The sequence below is a fragment of the Papio anubis genome, chromosome 8, assembly GCF_008728515.1.
Source record: "Papio anubis isolate 15944 chromosome 8, Panubis1.0, whole genome shotgun sequence".
Classification (NCBI taxonomy): domain Eukaryota; kingdom Metazoa; phylum Chordata; class Mammalia; order Primates; family Cercopithecidae; genus Papio; species Papio anubis.
In genome coordinates, this window is record NC_044983.1 from 57,028,491 (window position 1) to 57,042,554 (window position 14,064).

The 14,064-nt window shown below is 37.9% G+C and overlaps 1 protein-coding gene across 2 annotated transcripts in view; it reads left to right on the top strand.

Moving 5' to 3' along the window:
• Positions 1-571: 571 nt before the first annotated feature.
• Positions 572-14,064, top strand: part of CLVS1 (clavesin 1) — a 208,730-nt gene continuing 195,237 nt past the window's right edge. The window contains exons 1-2 of one of the 2 annotated variants that reach the window (XM_009213089.4): positions 572-892; positions 12,404-13,009. In XM_009213089.4, the coding sequence (XP_009211353.2) occupies positions 12,555-13,009 (455 nt within the window). In that variant the 5' untranslated portion in view covers positions 572-892; positions 12,404-12,554. Of the gene's footprint in view, positions 893-7,687; positions 8,302-12,403; positions 13,010-14,064 lie in introns of those variants that run through there. The other variant, XM_009213090.4, reaches the window with a different exon arrangement.

Consider the following 14,064-nt stretch of genomic DNA (forward strand, 5'->3'; position numbering starts at 1 on the left):
TTTATTATGCATCCCCATTTCTTCTGTAAATTCTTTGTCATTTAACATTCCTCCTTTTTTTCTAAAAGGCTGTTAGTGTTTCTCTTTTATGTGGTACTTTGTGTATGAAACATCTACTTGCTGCAGTTTTTTAAAGTGTTAATTTGTATTTACTTTTTTAATATTTTGACATTCAAGAGTGTTTTTATGCACTCAAACTTACTGATCTTTTTCTTTTTTATTTCTTCTATTCCTCTTGTGCTTAGAAAACCTTCCCTATCCTGAGATCGGTAAAATATTTCTGTTCTTCTACTTATATTTTTAAGTTTTATGTTTTTGATAAAAACATCCATGTGTAATTTATTTTGGTGAAATGAGACTTTGATTTGAGTCTCTTCAAATAGTTCATTTTCTTAATACCATTTGTTAGTAAAATAATTCATCCTTTTTCCCCATAGGTTTGTGATACTTTCTTATCTGTCAGATTTACACACACACACACACACACACACACACACACACACACATCTGCTTTTGTGCTTTCATTAATCCGTTTGAAATATTCTATTTTTAACTTTGTGTGGGGAGTGATGGCGCCGGTACTTTTTGTCCCAGGTGTTAACAAAATTACAAAAAATTATTGGTACTTCTCAACGGAACCAGGGAGGGTTGTGGTACGGAGGCATTTAGGACCCAGGGGAAAGCTAGGCTCGCTATAGAAGGACAGAGAATCGGGCGCACACGCCTCCTACCAAAAATCACAGCCCCGTGTGGAGCTCGAGCTCTCATTCACAGCTTTCTAGAGAAATCTGAGCCCGAACCTGCCAGAATAGGGGATCTCACCCACCCAGTTCAGCAGCGAGGACACCTGCAGAAATACATTCCCAAAGCAAGGCTGGGCGGCCGTGTGAAGGTATTTGTTGCCTTTTTTCTCCCCTCTGTATTTGCAGAGCCTCCCCGCCTTTCCCCCGCTCTTGCGATGCCATGGCTGCGGCGTTTCAGCACTTCGGTATGTGGACAGCTCCCATCTGCAATCCCTCTGCACTCCATCCCTCGCGCACCGCACCCCGCTCCCCGCCGCCTCCGCGGTCCATCCTCCTCCCGGCGCCCGCTCAGCCTGCGCCCCCTTACACATCAGCACCCCCATCTCCACCATCACCGTCATCATAGCCACCATCACCAGCGCGGTAACTATAGTCACACAACTGTGTCTTGCCACTTAGACAAAGCCCGAGGTCCTCAGGGTAGAGGGAAAGAGCTCAAGTTGACAGGCATAGGAAGGAAAGTTCAGGTGAACAAACCCCTGAAAACAAAGAGAGACGCCTGTTTGCGAGAAAGGGAAAGTGAAGGCAGGAGGGAGAGACCCCAGGCACGGGGACAGATGGGGCACTTGCCAGACACCAGCAGTTAGCCAGCTGCCTTTCAGCAGATTAGGGTCTGTTTAGTTGAGGAAATTAACATGGCCTAGGGCATAATGTGATTCCAGAAAAATAGAAATGTAAGCTCAACCTGTTTCTGCTTTTCCAATGGAGAATCACCAGGAAGCAGGGTGGGGGTGACTGATGACTCATATTCACCCACACGTCCGTTTCCTTTCCTAAGTGTTTAAACGCAGAAACTCTAGAATTAAGTTTTTTCTTCTGTTTTTACTAAAATGTTTTGCAAAATCGGGACCCCAGAGATTAATTCAGGCCAGAATAAAAATAAAAATGATGGTAATGATTGTAACTTAAGAAAGGGGGCTCTCATTCAAATGAACTATTTGCTCCAATGTTTCTTCCTGTCTACTTATTTCATTTCTATTTCAAATCTTAAACCTCTCTTTGGAGCAAAGAAAATAGATCCCTTGCCCAAATGGCCAAAGTAGTAATGATATTCAGACCAGATGGCCTTGCTTTGTTCATCATCAGTCAAGGACTGGCTCAGATTTGGAAGGCTAGATTTTTGTGTGCTTTCTCAGTAATCAGGTGATAACACCATTTTCCTATAATAGTAAAGGGTAATAGAGTGCAAAAATTGAAAAGGCATTTTATGTAACTCCGTTCTGCCAGGCTCTGCTTTTAGAGTGCTATCATTTTCTATCTCGGCTGAAGGGAAGTTGGAACATCTTTCAAATGTCTGATTAATTTGAACCTGAAAGTCTAAGCCCAAGTCATAGTCCTTATTTGATCTAGCCAGGATCATCTGTTTTATAAGAGCTAAAAAGCACCAGAAAATAAGTGCCTGAGCCTGTCAAAAATAAAAATATTTTGCTGGGTGCTCATTTAATTGACTTTTACTGAACAGTAAAGCATTGGAATTTTTTGACAAGTGTTTTTAATGAAATTAACATCTTAATTAAAAATGAGATCATTTAAATGGGAATAATAGGTCACATGTGACAAGAAAGTTTAAAACAGAGCACAGAAAAGCTTGATTTTAAAATTGCCCTTGTGTATTTATTCTGTCTCTTAAAGACAGTGAAGGAAGTTTCATCTAAACCATCTTGCTCACCATTAGAGGCATTGTTGAGAATAAAGACAGTCACAAATACGTATCTTCCTGAAGAAGTTCTGAGGAAAATTCATACTTAATTCACTTTTAGAATGAGAAATAGTAGCATTGCATCAAAAGTTAATTACTGCCACTAATTATATAGATATGATTCCACCTGCCTCTAAAATTCATTCACTTTTGGATCCCAAGCAAGAAAACTTGCAAAATATGTGGTGAAATGGATTTTATAGAAGAAGAAAATTTGATCATCCACATAATGTCCTTGGTTTGGTAATATCCACAGTAACCAAAATCTCTTAAAAGTCCCTGAGAAAGGAGATTCCTAAAATTCCCTTTTCTGTCTGCAAAGAATGGTTCAGCTCAGACAATTTTTAAAAGTGTACATATTGCCAATTCTAGCTGCTTCACACCAGAAATGCAGGCCAGGAATCCAGTGCCTCTAGAGCTTCTGTCTTCCTGTGTTTAATACAATCTCCTGGGGCTGGGGAAATTTTAAAACAATGCTGCTTCAGTGAGATTTACAGGCATCTGTCTGTAAGCAATGACTTTTCTTGACTGAAATGTTATGCTGAGCTTATTGATTTTTATAGAATGACAGTATCCTGGCCTTCTTACTTAAATCTTTTCTATTGAGAGCTATTTCGCCTTTAAAAATATTTTCAATAACAGAAATTACTCATTTTTATAATGGATTTAAAGGTGGAGAGAAAATGTTTTCCAGCAGTGTCATCATATATTTTTGTAGACATGCTCATAGAAGAGTGTCTCATTTAGAATCATGGAGTAGACAGCTGGAAGGTCTTTCATTTCCCAAAAGGCAAAATCTTGAACTTTTCAGAACTGGTGGTGTCTGCTCACTTCCAAAGGTTTTACAAAGAGAGGCACTTTATTATCCCTTAGAAGTGTTTTCACAACTTTACATACTCCCTGATAGCAGAGCCTTCCATCCTTAGTAAATGGATCCAGGCTGAGTTTGATCTTCTCTAGTGTCCCTGTTACACAGTGACTCAGACAGAGGAGGCAGCACAGCAGAATGAGTATACAAAATATGAAGCTTGACTATATACAATCAGTCCAGAAATATGTCCTCAACATTGCCAAGAGAGACCTTCTTTTCAATCTTCTCCAAAATATTGCTTGTTTTGACTGTTGTTAATTTTATCCAGCTATCACCAGAACAAAGTTGTTTCAAAAGAAGGTCCACAGTCTGAATTTTGACAAGTCTGCAACCTGTAACTGATGTATGTCTCTTTATTGAAACTCATGTTTAATTACCAATCTAAGTTTTTCTTAGTTTAAGGGAAGTTTATACTCTTTTGCTTGATTCTTTATGGATTGAAAATGAACTGGCTAAACATCACCTGCCCCATAAAAAGCTTTCATTTGTTGAGATAATAAGTTCATTTTTCTTCCCTATCTCCGATGTCTCCCACAGCCCTTTATTATACCTTCTCAGGTCAGGTTGCCCTAGGCTCTGTCCCTTTATGCACCTGTTCTGTGACAGGGAGTATCCGAGAAAGTTTCCCGTGTGGTAGACTAATTTCCTGTGAGCTTTTGTGCTTCCTAATTTCTGAGCCAGCATAAATTTCTCCACATGTGTTTGAGATGATCTGCTCTTGTTTCCAGGATGCTTTTAGCCAAATCTCCTGTTCCTAAATATTGTGCAGACCACTTATGACTCCTTTTCTATCTATACTCCTTAAAATAGTATCAAAGGTCTTAGGCAAAGTTTCATATATTTATGTTTGTCACTTACATAGCTTATTCAATGTTCATTATTTTATAGTTTTGGAGGAAGTAGGAGGGAAGTTATGGGCCTGGGAATAGCATGGTGCAGGGGGGCATGTTAAATTACAGGATCTATACATAAAAAGTTTCTTAATGTGTGGTTAAATTAAAACAAAATAAACAAAACTCGTGAGATCTCTCTCTCTTTCCTTTTTTCTCTTTTTCCCTCCTTTCCCTCCCTCTCTCTAAATTTCCCTGCCTTCCTCCCTTCCTTCTTTTGTGGTTGATATATAGAGCATGCAAACATAGTGAGAGTAATTAACTGGGTGATCTGATAAACTATTATGAGTGCCATTGCTCCATAGGTAAAGAACACATTGTGGGGACTTTTATGTTCCTCTCGGACAGTGCAGTAGCGCTGTCCACAGACAGCGTGAGTTCTGGCCTCAGAGGCAATTAATCTACCCCTCTACCCCTCTGGGTCATTATAAATCCTCTAGACCAGCTTTTCTCAAACATTAATTTGCATGCAAATTGCCTGGGGATTCTGTTACCTGTTCGGCAGGTCTAGGTAAGAACTGACATGCTGCGTCACTAACAAGTTCCTGGGTTCTGCTGCCACTGCTGATGCATGGACCACTCTTTGAGAAGCAAGAACAAAGAAAAGTTTTCTTTTTTAACATTCTCACTTTTATGTCTGACTATTAAATAATAACACTTATTCTAAAACAAAACAAAAACCACCCCATGTTCTGAAGCAATAAGAGCTCAGAAATTCTATTTTTAATTGAGAAGAAAGTTATAAAAATAGCCTCTTTCCTCCCACCTCACCCTTAAGCATGCTGCTGTGTTTTACTTTTCCCAGGCAGTTTTCTTAGCTGTGATTCCTACTGCTGCCATTGTCTGTGCAGTCACATCCAGAAGAAGGTTCACAGTTACATGGATCTCCTGGGAAAACATTTAGTGGAAAAGGGGGCAAATAGAGTTAATGACTGTTTTGGGGTGAGTCCTACCTTTCTTATCTTCTTTTAGGTCCTCTTCCTTAAAAAAGAGAGTCTATTCTTACAGAAATAATCTTTCCCTTTGAAGACAGAAGGGTCAAGGTTTTTGTTTGTTTGTTTGTTTTCCTTTCTCTTCCCATTGATACTCCTAGGAAGCACAAATTGGGGTATCAACTGCCAATGACTTCTTATGGGGATAGTTGAATAGCCTACGAAACATTCCAGTCTAATATCCTATGGCTCAACAATTATTTCCCTATATATTATCTTTGTTTAAGATACATTGAGGTGTAAGGTAAATGCTACTTCAATTAAAGACTTTTTCTACCAAATACAGTGAGGAGGAACAAAAATCTCATACTTTCTCTATAAGTTGGCTTTCCCCTCAACTCCTTGCATTATTTACCCCAAAGAAAACTGCAAAATGGTGCTAGAATCATCTGTCACATAGGTCTATCTTCCCTGAGTTGGAGTCTATTCTAATTCTGACCTGGCATCTATTTTGTTTACAAAAGTTTTCAGTGTCTCTACTCTGATGGAGCTCATTCCAATCTACTTTTAACATTTCTTAAGAGCAGGAACAAATGGGAGCAAATGTTTGTGTGCTTTTTTGCTGTTTTAAAGGGAGCCAAGGGAGTCTACACAATTAGTATTTATGTGGCAAGAGTTAGTCCTAGGCTAGGAATAAGCTAAAGGTGGTGAAAAGTGTTCTGTGTAGCACGGGCTAAATTCTGGTCACACCACGCTTTCAGATAATTCAGAGTCTCCTCTCTATCCTTGCAGACTACTCATCCTGCCCCTAGTACAGATAGTTTATATCTGTAAGTTGGCTAATATTTAAAGAAAGTCAATGAATTCGGGGTCACTTTGTTACCCACAGGTCTGATGTTCCGTAGCCAGTACTTATGCAGAAGTCCTACAAACCATAATGGCCAATCTGAAAATTCATCCATCAGAAAAAAGACTCTTTCTGGTCAGTACCATGGAACATGTGATCAGCCAGCCTCTGAGATTTAAGTATAGGCTAAATAGGCTGTAAGGGAGTGTATTATCTTTCAAGAAAGATTTCAAATAGAGTTACACTTAAAAAGAAAGATTTTTTAGTCACTATGATTTTCAGTTTGGGTTTAGATGTATCAGCAGCATCTATTTTTATTTCATTCAGCATAAAAATTCCTTTTGATATTTCCAGGTAAAAATGCATATTCAATTAAAAAATTTGAAGTAAGGTTTTAGCAAGGTAAAGAGCTATAAGGGTTAACCCAATTCAATACATATTAAAAATCTGGAAACATAAATTCATACATAGCAATGAGTGAGGTAGTTGGTTAGACTTTCATGTACAAAGTGTTGTCACCAGTATTAATTTTTCATCTTTTTCTTGTAAAAGAAACCCACAAAACAAATATGGCTATAGTTTCTTATTTTATATTTGTATTAATTTAAATTTATATGTATTTAAAATTGTTCTTTGTATTACTAAGAACACCCAGAAGCCATGCAAATTTGAGGTGTTGTTCAGCAGTTATTGATGTTCTTATATTACAAATAATATTTAGGCTTTACAGATCTTATTTTTCTGATCGTGACAACAATATTCTATTTCCTCCCTAAATTTGGGCAATTTTACAACATCCCTTAAATGATGTCCTTTAGGACTGACAGGGTATGGATGTGTGTCTATTATGTGAGTGTAGTTGAGTGTGAGGGCACTGGTACTCAGAGTGATATTAAAGAAGGCACCTACTTGGAGAGCAGAGTCTTGGGCAAAATGTGGGTAAAGTAGGTTTGAGTGCAAATCTTTGTTCTTTCAGCCATATCTAAATCTCAGATTCATCTTTTCATCTAATAGTAATAACCTAACTTTAAGGATTGGTGTGGAAATTAGACTATATAATATCAAATACCTTGGCACCTAATAAGTACTCTGTGAATATTTGTTGGTTTTCCAACTTGAAGACTAGCTCATTATCTGACTTAGCTGTTATGTACCCCGAATATGTACCCGAATACAGCATAACTGTAATATCAACAAGAATTTACAGTTAAAGTAAAGTAGATCTTTTCCTTTTACAAGCACTTTTACCAACATTATTTCACAGAATTTTACCTCAGCACTTCCCAAGGAATTATCTTTCTTCTGTCTATTGCAGGATCATTGTAACAAAGAAAAAATAACTGATATAAAATGCTTCGAAACACTACATACACACATACATATACATATTTTTAGATAAGACATTGCTAATATTATTTTGACTTTTTCCTGATGTATTGTATGTGTTTCTGAAGATTATAACAAAATAAATAAATGAGAATAATAGATCATAAAATTACCAAATTGATTTCATTTGAATTATCATACTTTTCTGAAAGTATTTTTATGCTTAAATTCTTTGATTTTAAAGAGTACAGTGTATGTTTGTAGATGTACTTTCTTAAGACTAAATTCTGTATGAGGAAGTACAAAAAGATTTGTTTCTAATGGAAACTTGAGATGAAATATAAAACTAGAATCTACAGATAACATTATTTTAAATATCATAGTATGGATACTCCTCTTTTCTCCCTCTCATACAAAAATATCATTACCTAATTTTCTAGTTCACTGGAAAAGTGTGGACTGGAGTGAAAGGAGGTATTCCCCACCTTGGCCTTCCCAGAGAAAGTTTGCGAATTACTCTCCATGCATTTGAAATGGTGTCTAAATACGGAATCATTTGGGACTAAACCACATTGCAGGAAGATGGCCTCTGAGGCTTAAATGAATCTGCCTAAAGTGGCCTGTTTGATCATCAAGCACATTTCAATGCTGATACTATGCTTGGCACTCTGCTGGGCATGGCAATCAATCCTTCAAACAGAATGACAAGATCTGTTATCTTTGATCTGTCATTTTTGCCAAAGGAAAATACCTAAAGGAAGAGCAAAAATTAGTGATTGCTGGAAAAGGCAGAGACAGCTAGATTTTGAACAGCACCAGTCATCTTCCAATGAAGGAAGGAGGAAAAGATGGCAACTGGACATCTGTAAGGCGGAGTATTAAGCCACCCAAGAAAATCTATTCATCCATTGGCATATTTAGGCTCATAGAATGGTAAGTTTGAAAGGAATTTTAGGGAACCAGAGTGAGGTTCTGAAACTTGCAGATGGTCACATAGGTCTTAAATCATAAATAATAAAATCTCTCTGCTACACGTAAGAGAGGACAGCATAACAGTAAAGAGCATGGTTTCAGAGAAAGATCACTTTTGGCTGAATCCAGTTTCTGCCTCTTAGTGTCTGTATAATTTGGGGCAGTCATTTAACCTTTCTGTGCCTTAGTTTCCTCATTTGAAAAATGAGGACAATAATATACTCATTTCATACAGTTGTTCCGAGGATTAAATACTGTAGCCTATAAAAAGAGTGTCTGCAAATGCCTAGAACATAATAAATAGCTATAATATATAATATAAATTATTATTATTAATACTACCAGCAGAGAAAACCATTTCTACTTCTTCATGTGATACAAGTTCAATGTATCCATTTATAATTTGGAAAAGTTGAATGAGAACCAAGTCCTTTATGTGAACAAAAGATTATAGTCAAATGAAAATGCTATATCCTGGTGAACATTCTTCATATAGCCTTTCTAGTGCCTTAAATACCATCAATTGAAGTTGTTATTTAAGTAGCAGTCTATTCAGACTTTTGATATGAAGAATTTGCCTTTAACGGGAAATATCTATGTTGTCATAAGTTATGAAACCCAGTGACCCTGGCTTGAGTATTCTCCCCAGAAGCTTCTACTGTATGCTGAGCACAGAATAAAGATATAGATTGAAGAAAATTTATTTCAGATATTATAGATTGCAGGCAAAGCTATATGTGGAAGCAGGCCATGAAAAATGCAACCTCAACTTTCCTTTTGAACCCGTAGTAATTTATCTCAGAAACAATGTTGAGTTCCCTGAACTGTAAGGTAAGTAACTTGCCCCAAGCCTTAAATCTTCTGTAAGGAATAAGTCATTGCTGTGCCTTGTGCTTTAAGCACTGTGCTCCATGGGTTGGAACTGTGAACATTACCTGGCATACTTTAGGGAGGTGAGAATCTGAAGCAAAATGTGATTAGGCTAAATTCTCCAGGAAAAAAAATACTTTGTAGATGAGGAATCATCAACGTTAATCAATCAGTCACAACATCCCATATAAGGATAAACTGTCCTGGAGGTACTGAAACACTTATTCACTCATTCAAACATTTTGACTACTTTCTTTATTCATGTATTATAGGCCTATTTACTGAGCATCTACTTCATGGCAGGCACTGTGCTAGGCACTGAGGATGTGGTGGTGAATGCAATGAAGTCACTCTGCTAGTGGAGCTGACCCTCTTTTGGCCACACCCTGTATCAGTGATACACAGATGAATTAAATCCAGGCCTTCTCTGTAAGGTGTTCCAGATAAAGAGAGAGAAAGGAAAATGGCAACAGAATGTGGTGTGGTCAGGGGTGTGGGACTACTGTGACCTCTGAAGGCCAGGAAGGGTTTCCTGGAGAAATGAGTTTCAAATTTACTTCTGAAGGGCAAAGAAGAGTCAATCAGTGGTTATTCTAGGCAGAGAGAGAGAGCAGCTTTTACCAAGGCACACAAAGGTGAGAAGAAACTGCTGATGGCTGCATGGTCAGACAATAAATCTGGAGAGTTATAAAGAGACCAGAAGATGAAAGGTCTTGAAATCATGTTGCATAGTTTTATACTTTATCCTAGGACAACTAGATGCTAATGATGGATGTTAATCAAGGAGTGACATAAGCATATTTCAACTGTAATGCAGAGAAAGGGGTGAAATGCAGAGAATGGACTGGCAGCAAGCATACCAATAGGGAGAATGTCACAGGACTGAACAGATGAGTAGTGATGCAGTCTAAACAAAGACAGTGATCATGGGGATGGAAATAACTGGGCAAATTTGAAAAATATTATGGAAGTAATTGCCTGGTAGCAGGCAGTAAGAGAGAGGGTGGAATAATAGTTGACTCCCAGGTTTCTAGCATGGGAAACTGCATAGAAGATGTTGTCATTCACTAAGAGACAAAGGCAGAGGAGCAAATTCAGGATAAGGAACTATGATTAGTTTAGTTTTGAACATAATGAGTTTGTGTTGTCTGTGAGTCAAATAAGTGGAGATGTTCAGTAGGTTGTAGAATGTGCAGCCTGAAGATCTGAAGGGAGCTATGGACTGATGTTGTAGATGGCAGATCATGGGGTCAGGATCTTGGAAAACACTAGCATTGAAGATGTGAGCACAGAAGGAGAAGATAGAGCAGAGAGGGACAAAGGGCTAGGTGACAAATCAAGGGTAAATGGAGTTACAGAAAAGAATGGGAAAGTGGGAGAAGGAGGTCTAAGAAAGATGATGTATTCAGCATTGAATATTGAGAAAGCTCACCTACAGTAGGTGCTGAAGTTTGTTTGTTGGATGTAGTAACAAAAATGACATTCACTAGTAGAGTGACCATCTGTCTGAATTTACTTGGAACTTGTTGTTCTAGCATCATTATTATTAACACACTGTAGTGCCTAAGTTTGGATAATAAGTTATATCATCATCCGTGTCATTGATCAGTGTGAATAGTTTCAGCAGCATGTAAAAGATAGATTGCAATGAGTGTAGGGAAGAACTGGAGAAGGAAGACACTAGGTGAGGCCATTTTCTGAAACGGCTGTTGGAGAAGGAATTTTAACGTCAGGTGGCCATTGAACTAGACAGATTTTGAAATTTCTTCCAATTCTGGGAAGAGTTTGTAGTACTATTTTCCTTTATTTTTATGAGTCCTCAAAATTAGTGAGAAGTAAGACTCTTTTGTTTCTTACAGAACATCACAGAGCTAAATTCGATTTTCTTACAAGTTATTTTACAAAGCCAATATTTTATAAATGAAATTATTTTTATTATTCTATTGTCTTGAAAATGAATACCAGTTACTTAACTGTCTTTTATCTCCTCCATATCCAAAGACATATAAAGTAGAAATAAGTGAGCTGATTGTCTCTCTTAAGAAATTACTGTTAGTCCTAAATTAAGCAGAGCAATCATCATTTAAGTAATTTTGTATGATAAACCATTACCAATAATGATTAGATTGGGAGTCAATATTCTGCCTCTTATTGCAGATAAGATTGACGTAAGAAAGCTAGGAAAAATAAGTGCCTTTAAGTTTATTTATACTTTGTGTGTCTTCTGATTTTTGGAACTTCCAGGTTAGACCAAACAGATGGCTGCAAGAGTTTAAGCATTTATATTTAAAATAAGATACAAACAGTATGGGTGTTCCTCTGTATACCATTTTGGTGGAGAAATCATAAAGGATGTATGTGAGGGGATTAAAATATCATAAGTAAAACAGCATCTTAGGAAAACAGGCAGGTTATATACAATGGAAGGATTTTTAATCCTATATGGATATTGGGTTGGGTAGAGAGCCAATCAAGAATCTCAAGTCCCTCTGCTTTCGTAGTTAAAAGAATGACAAATGCAAATAATAAAGCCATTTGCGAATGTCCCTGTAAGCCTCCTTGCCCATCGTTGAATTTGTTATTGGAGGTCAAGTTTCCAGCCATAAGCCCGTTCCCATCCCGACTCTTCACATATACTGGTGGAGGACTCCTGTGAGTCATGAACACTGGTGGGGTTAAAATAGGGAAAGTTTTTTATAGTTAAGATGCAAATGACTGGCTTTAAGAAAGTAGGGGAAGGGGTATTTCTGTGAAAGATACTTCTGCTTGAGAAAAGAGACCAATGGGAAGCATTAAATTGTACCATAGCTATAATTTCTCTTCCATATCTAGGCCTGTGAGTGGTCCCATAAAGCATGCTGTCACAGAGAAGTATCCTTCTCTCCTCTCACTGTTTCTTAAGGTAATTAATAAAAGTGCATGCTTTTGCTAATCTGATCAAGCACTATTAAGTTAACTAGTCAATGGAACTAAAATGTTCCCAAACATATTTCAAATATTTGCATATTAGATATTTAAGTTGTCTATAATCAACTTATGCTCAATACCCCATTTATCATTTGTTCTTTGGACACCTAATCTAATCAGGCCCACAGCCTAATATACTATTTTTCTATCTAAGTTCCAATTAATTTGCCCAGACTTTCTTTGTATCATCTCTCTTTTGTTTCTTTTGTGTGTATTTGTTTTGCAGTAAGCAATGGCCTCAGTTTTGCTTCTCTTTTGGATGAATACCACCACATAGGGCCTGAATGTGAAAGAAGACCCTCTATTTGTCTGTTCCGGGGCAGTCTGGTAGTAAAACACCGTTGAATGGGACACAGTTTCAGCAGACCATCAGGTGAATGGGACCAGTCTCCCTTCTTCCAAAATATCAGAAGTTAAGCACTTGGAACGGAGATTTGGCCAAGATGACCCATTTACAGGCTGGACTCAGTCCAGAGACTATAGAGAAAGCTCGCCTGGAACTGAATGAAAACCCAGATGTTTTACATCAGGATATTCAGCAAGTCAGGGACATGATCATCACCAGGCCTGACATTGGATTTTTACGTACAGATGATGCCTTCATCCTGAGATTTCTCCGAGCCAGGAAGTTTCACCAAGCGGATGCCTTTAGACTCCTGGCTCAGTATTTCCAGTACCGCCAGCTAAACCTGGACATGTTCAAAAACTTCAAGGCAGATGATCCCGGCATTAAGAGGGCTCTGATCGATGGATTCCCTGGGGTGCTGGAAAACCGAGACCATTACGGCAGGAAGATTCTTTTGCTGTTTGCAGCCAATTGGGATCAGAGTAGGTAAATGTAGATAGTGTCTTTACTTGGTTTTTCTTTGCTATAAGCATCATCACTGCATGTTTGGGGTTGTGTGGCTTTACACATAATGAACTTACATTAAAAAAAGAATATTTCACATGTTCACCCATGAAGCTTTAAGGCCACAGGTGTGCTGTTCTCAAAAGGCAATTCCAGATGAACAATAGAATTGTAACATTAGAGTTGTAAGAGACCTTAGAAGCCATTATTCTTTTCATCAAAGTGGGTCATTCACGTTAGTAAAATTGAAAGTGGACCTTCTAGAAGAACCATATATTCTGTCTTTGGTGTTCTCATCTTTAATAACAAAAACAAAAATGGCATTAGTAGATGGCTTAATATCAAGTATTTTCAATGCATAAAATAATTTCTTGGATCCTCTCCATGACTTGAATTACCTCTATTTCTCCTGAGTGCCAGACATTTCTATCCAAATCCCTGCTAGATATTTCTCCCTGAAAGACCTATAAGGGACCCCAAACTTGATATATCCCAAACTGAAAGCATCATCTTTCTCACTCTACCTGCTATGTCGTCCACCTAGTATCTCAAGCCAGAAATCCAGGAGCCATCCTTGACTGCCCCTTGCTTTGGTCTTTACATCCAATTAATTGGCAAGTCCTACCACTTTCTTCCCATAAACCTGTGAAACTGTGAAATCTCTTCACTTCTCTTTGCTTCCACTACTATTGCCTTAGTTTAGGTTCTCATCATTTCTTCTTTCATTACTGCAACAGCTTCTTAGCTAGTATCCCTGCCTCTAGTCTCATCTCTTCTGAGTCATTCTAGGTTACACCGTAGCTGGGGTGACCCTTTCAAAATTCTGTTACATCACTTCCCTGATTAAAGTTCTTCAATGACCTGCAAAGTTATTGAAATAAAGTAAGGTTCTTATGATCCACCTTCTGCATTTCCTCCTCTGCTTCATCTTCTGCCCTTCGTCACATTCTCTGGTCCAGCTGGTTGGGACTATAAGCCTTGCCTTGAACAGTTGAGGTTTTTAAATGCCTTCCACCCTTTGGACTTGACCTGTTAGA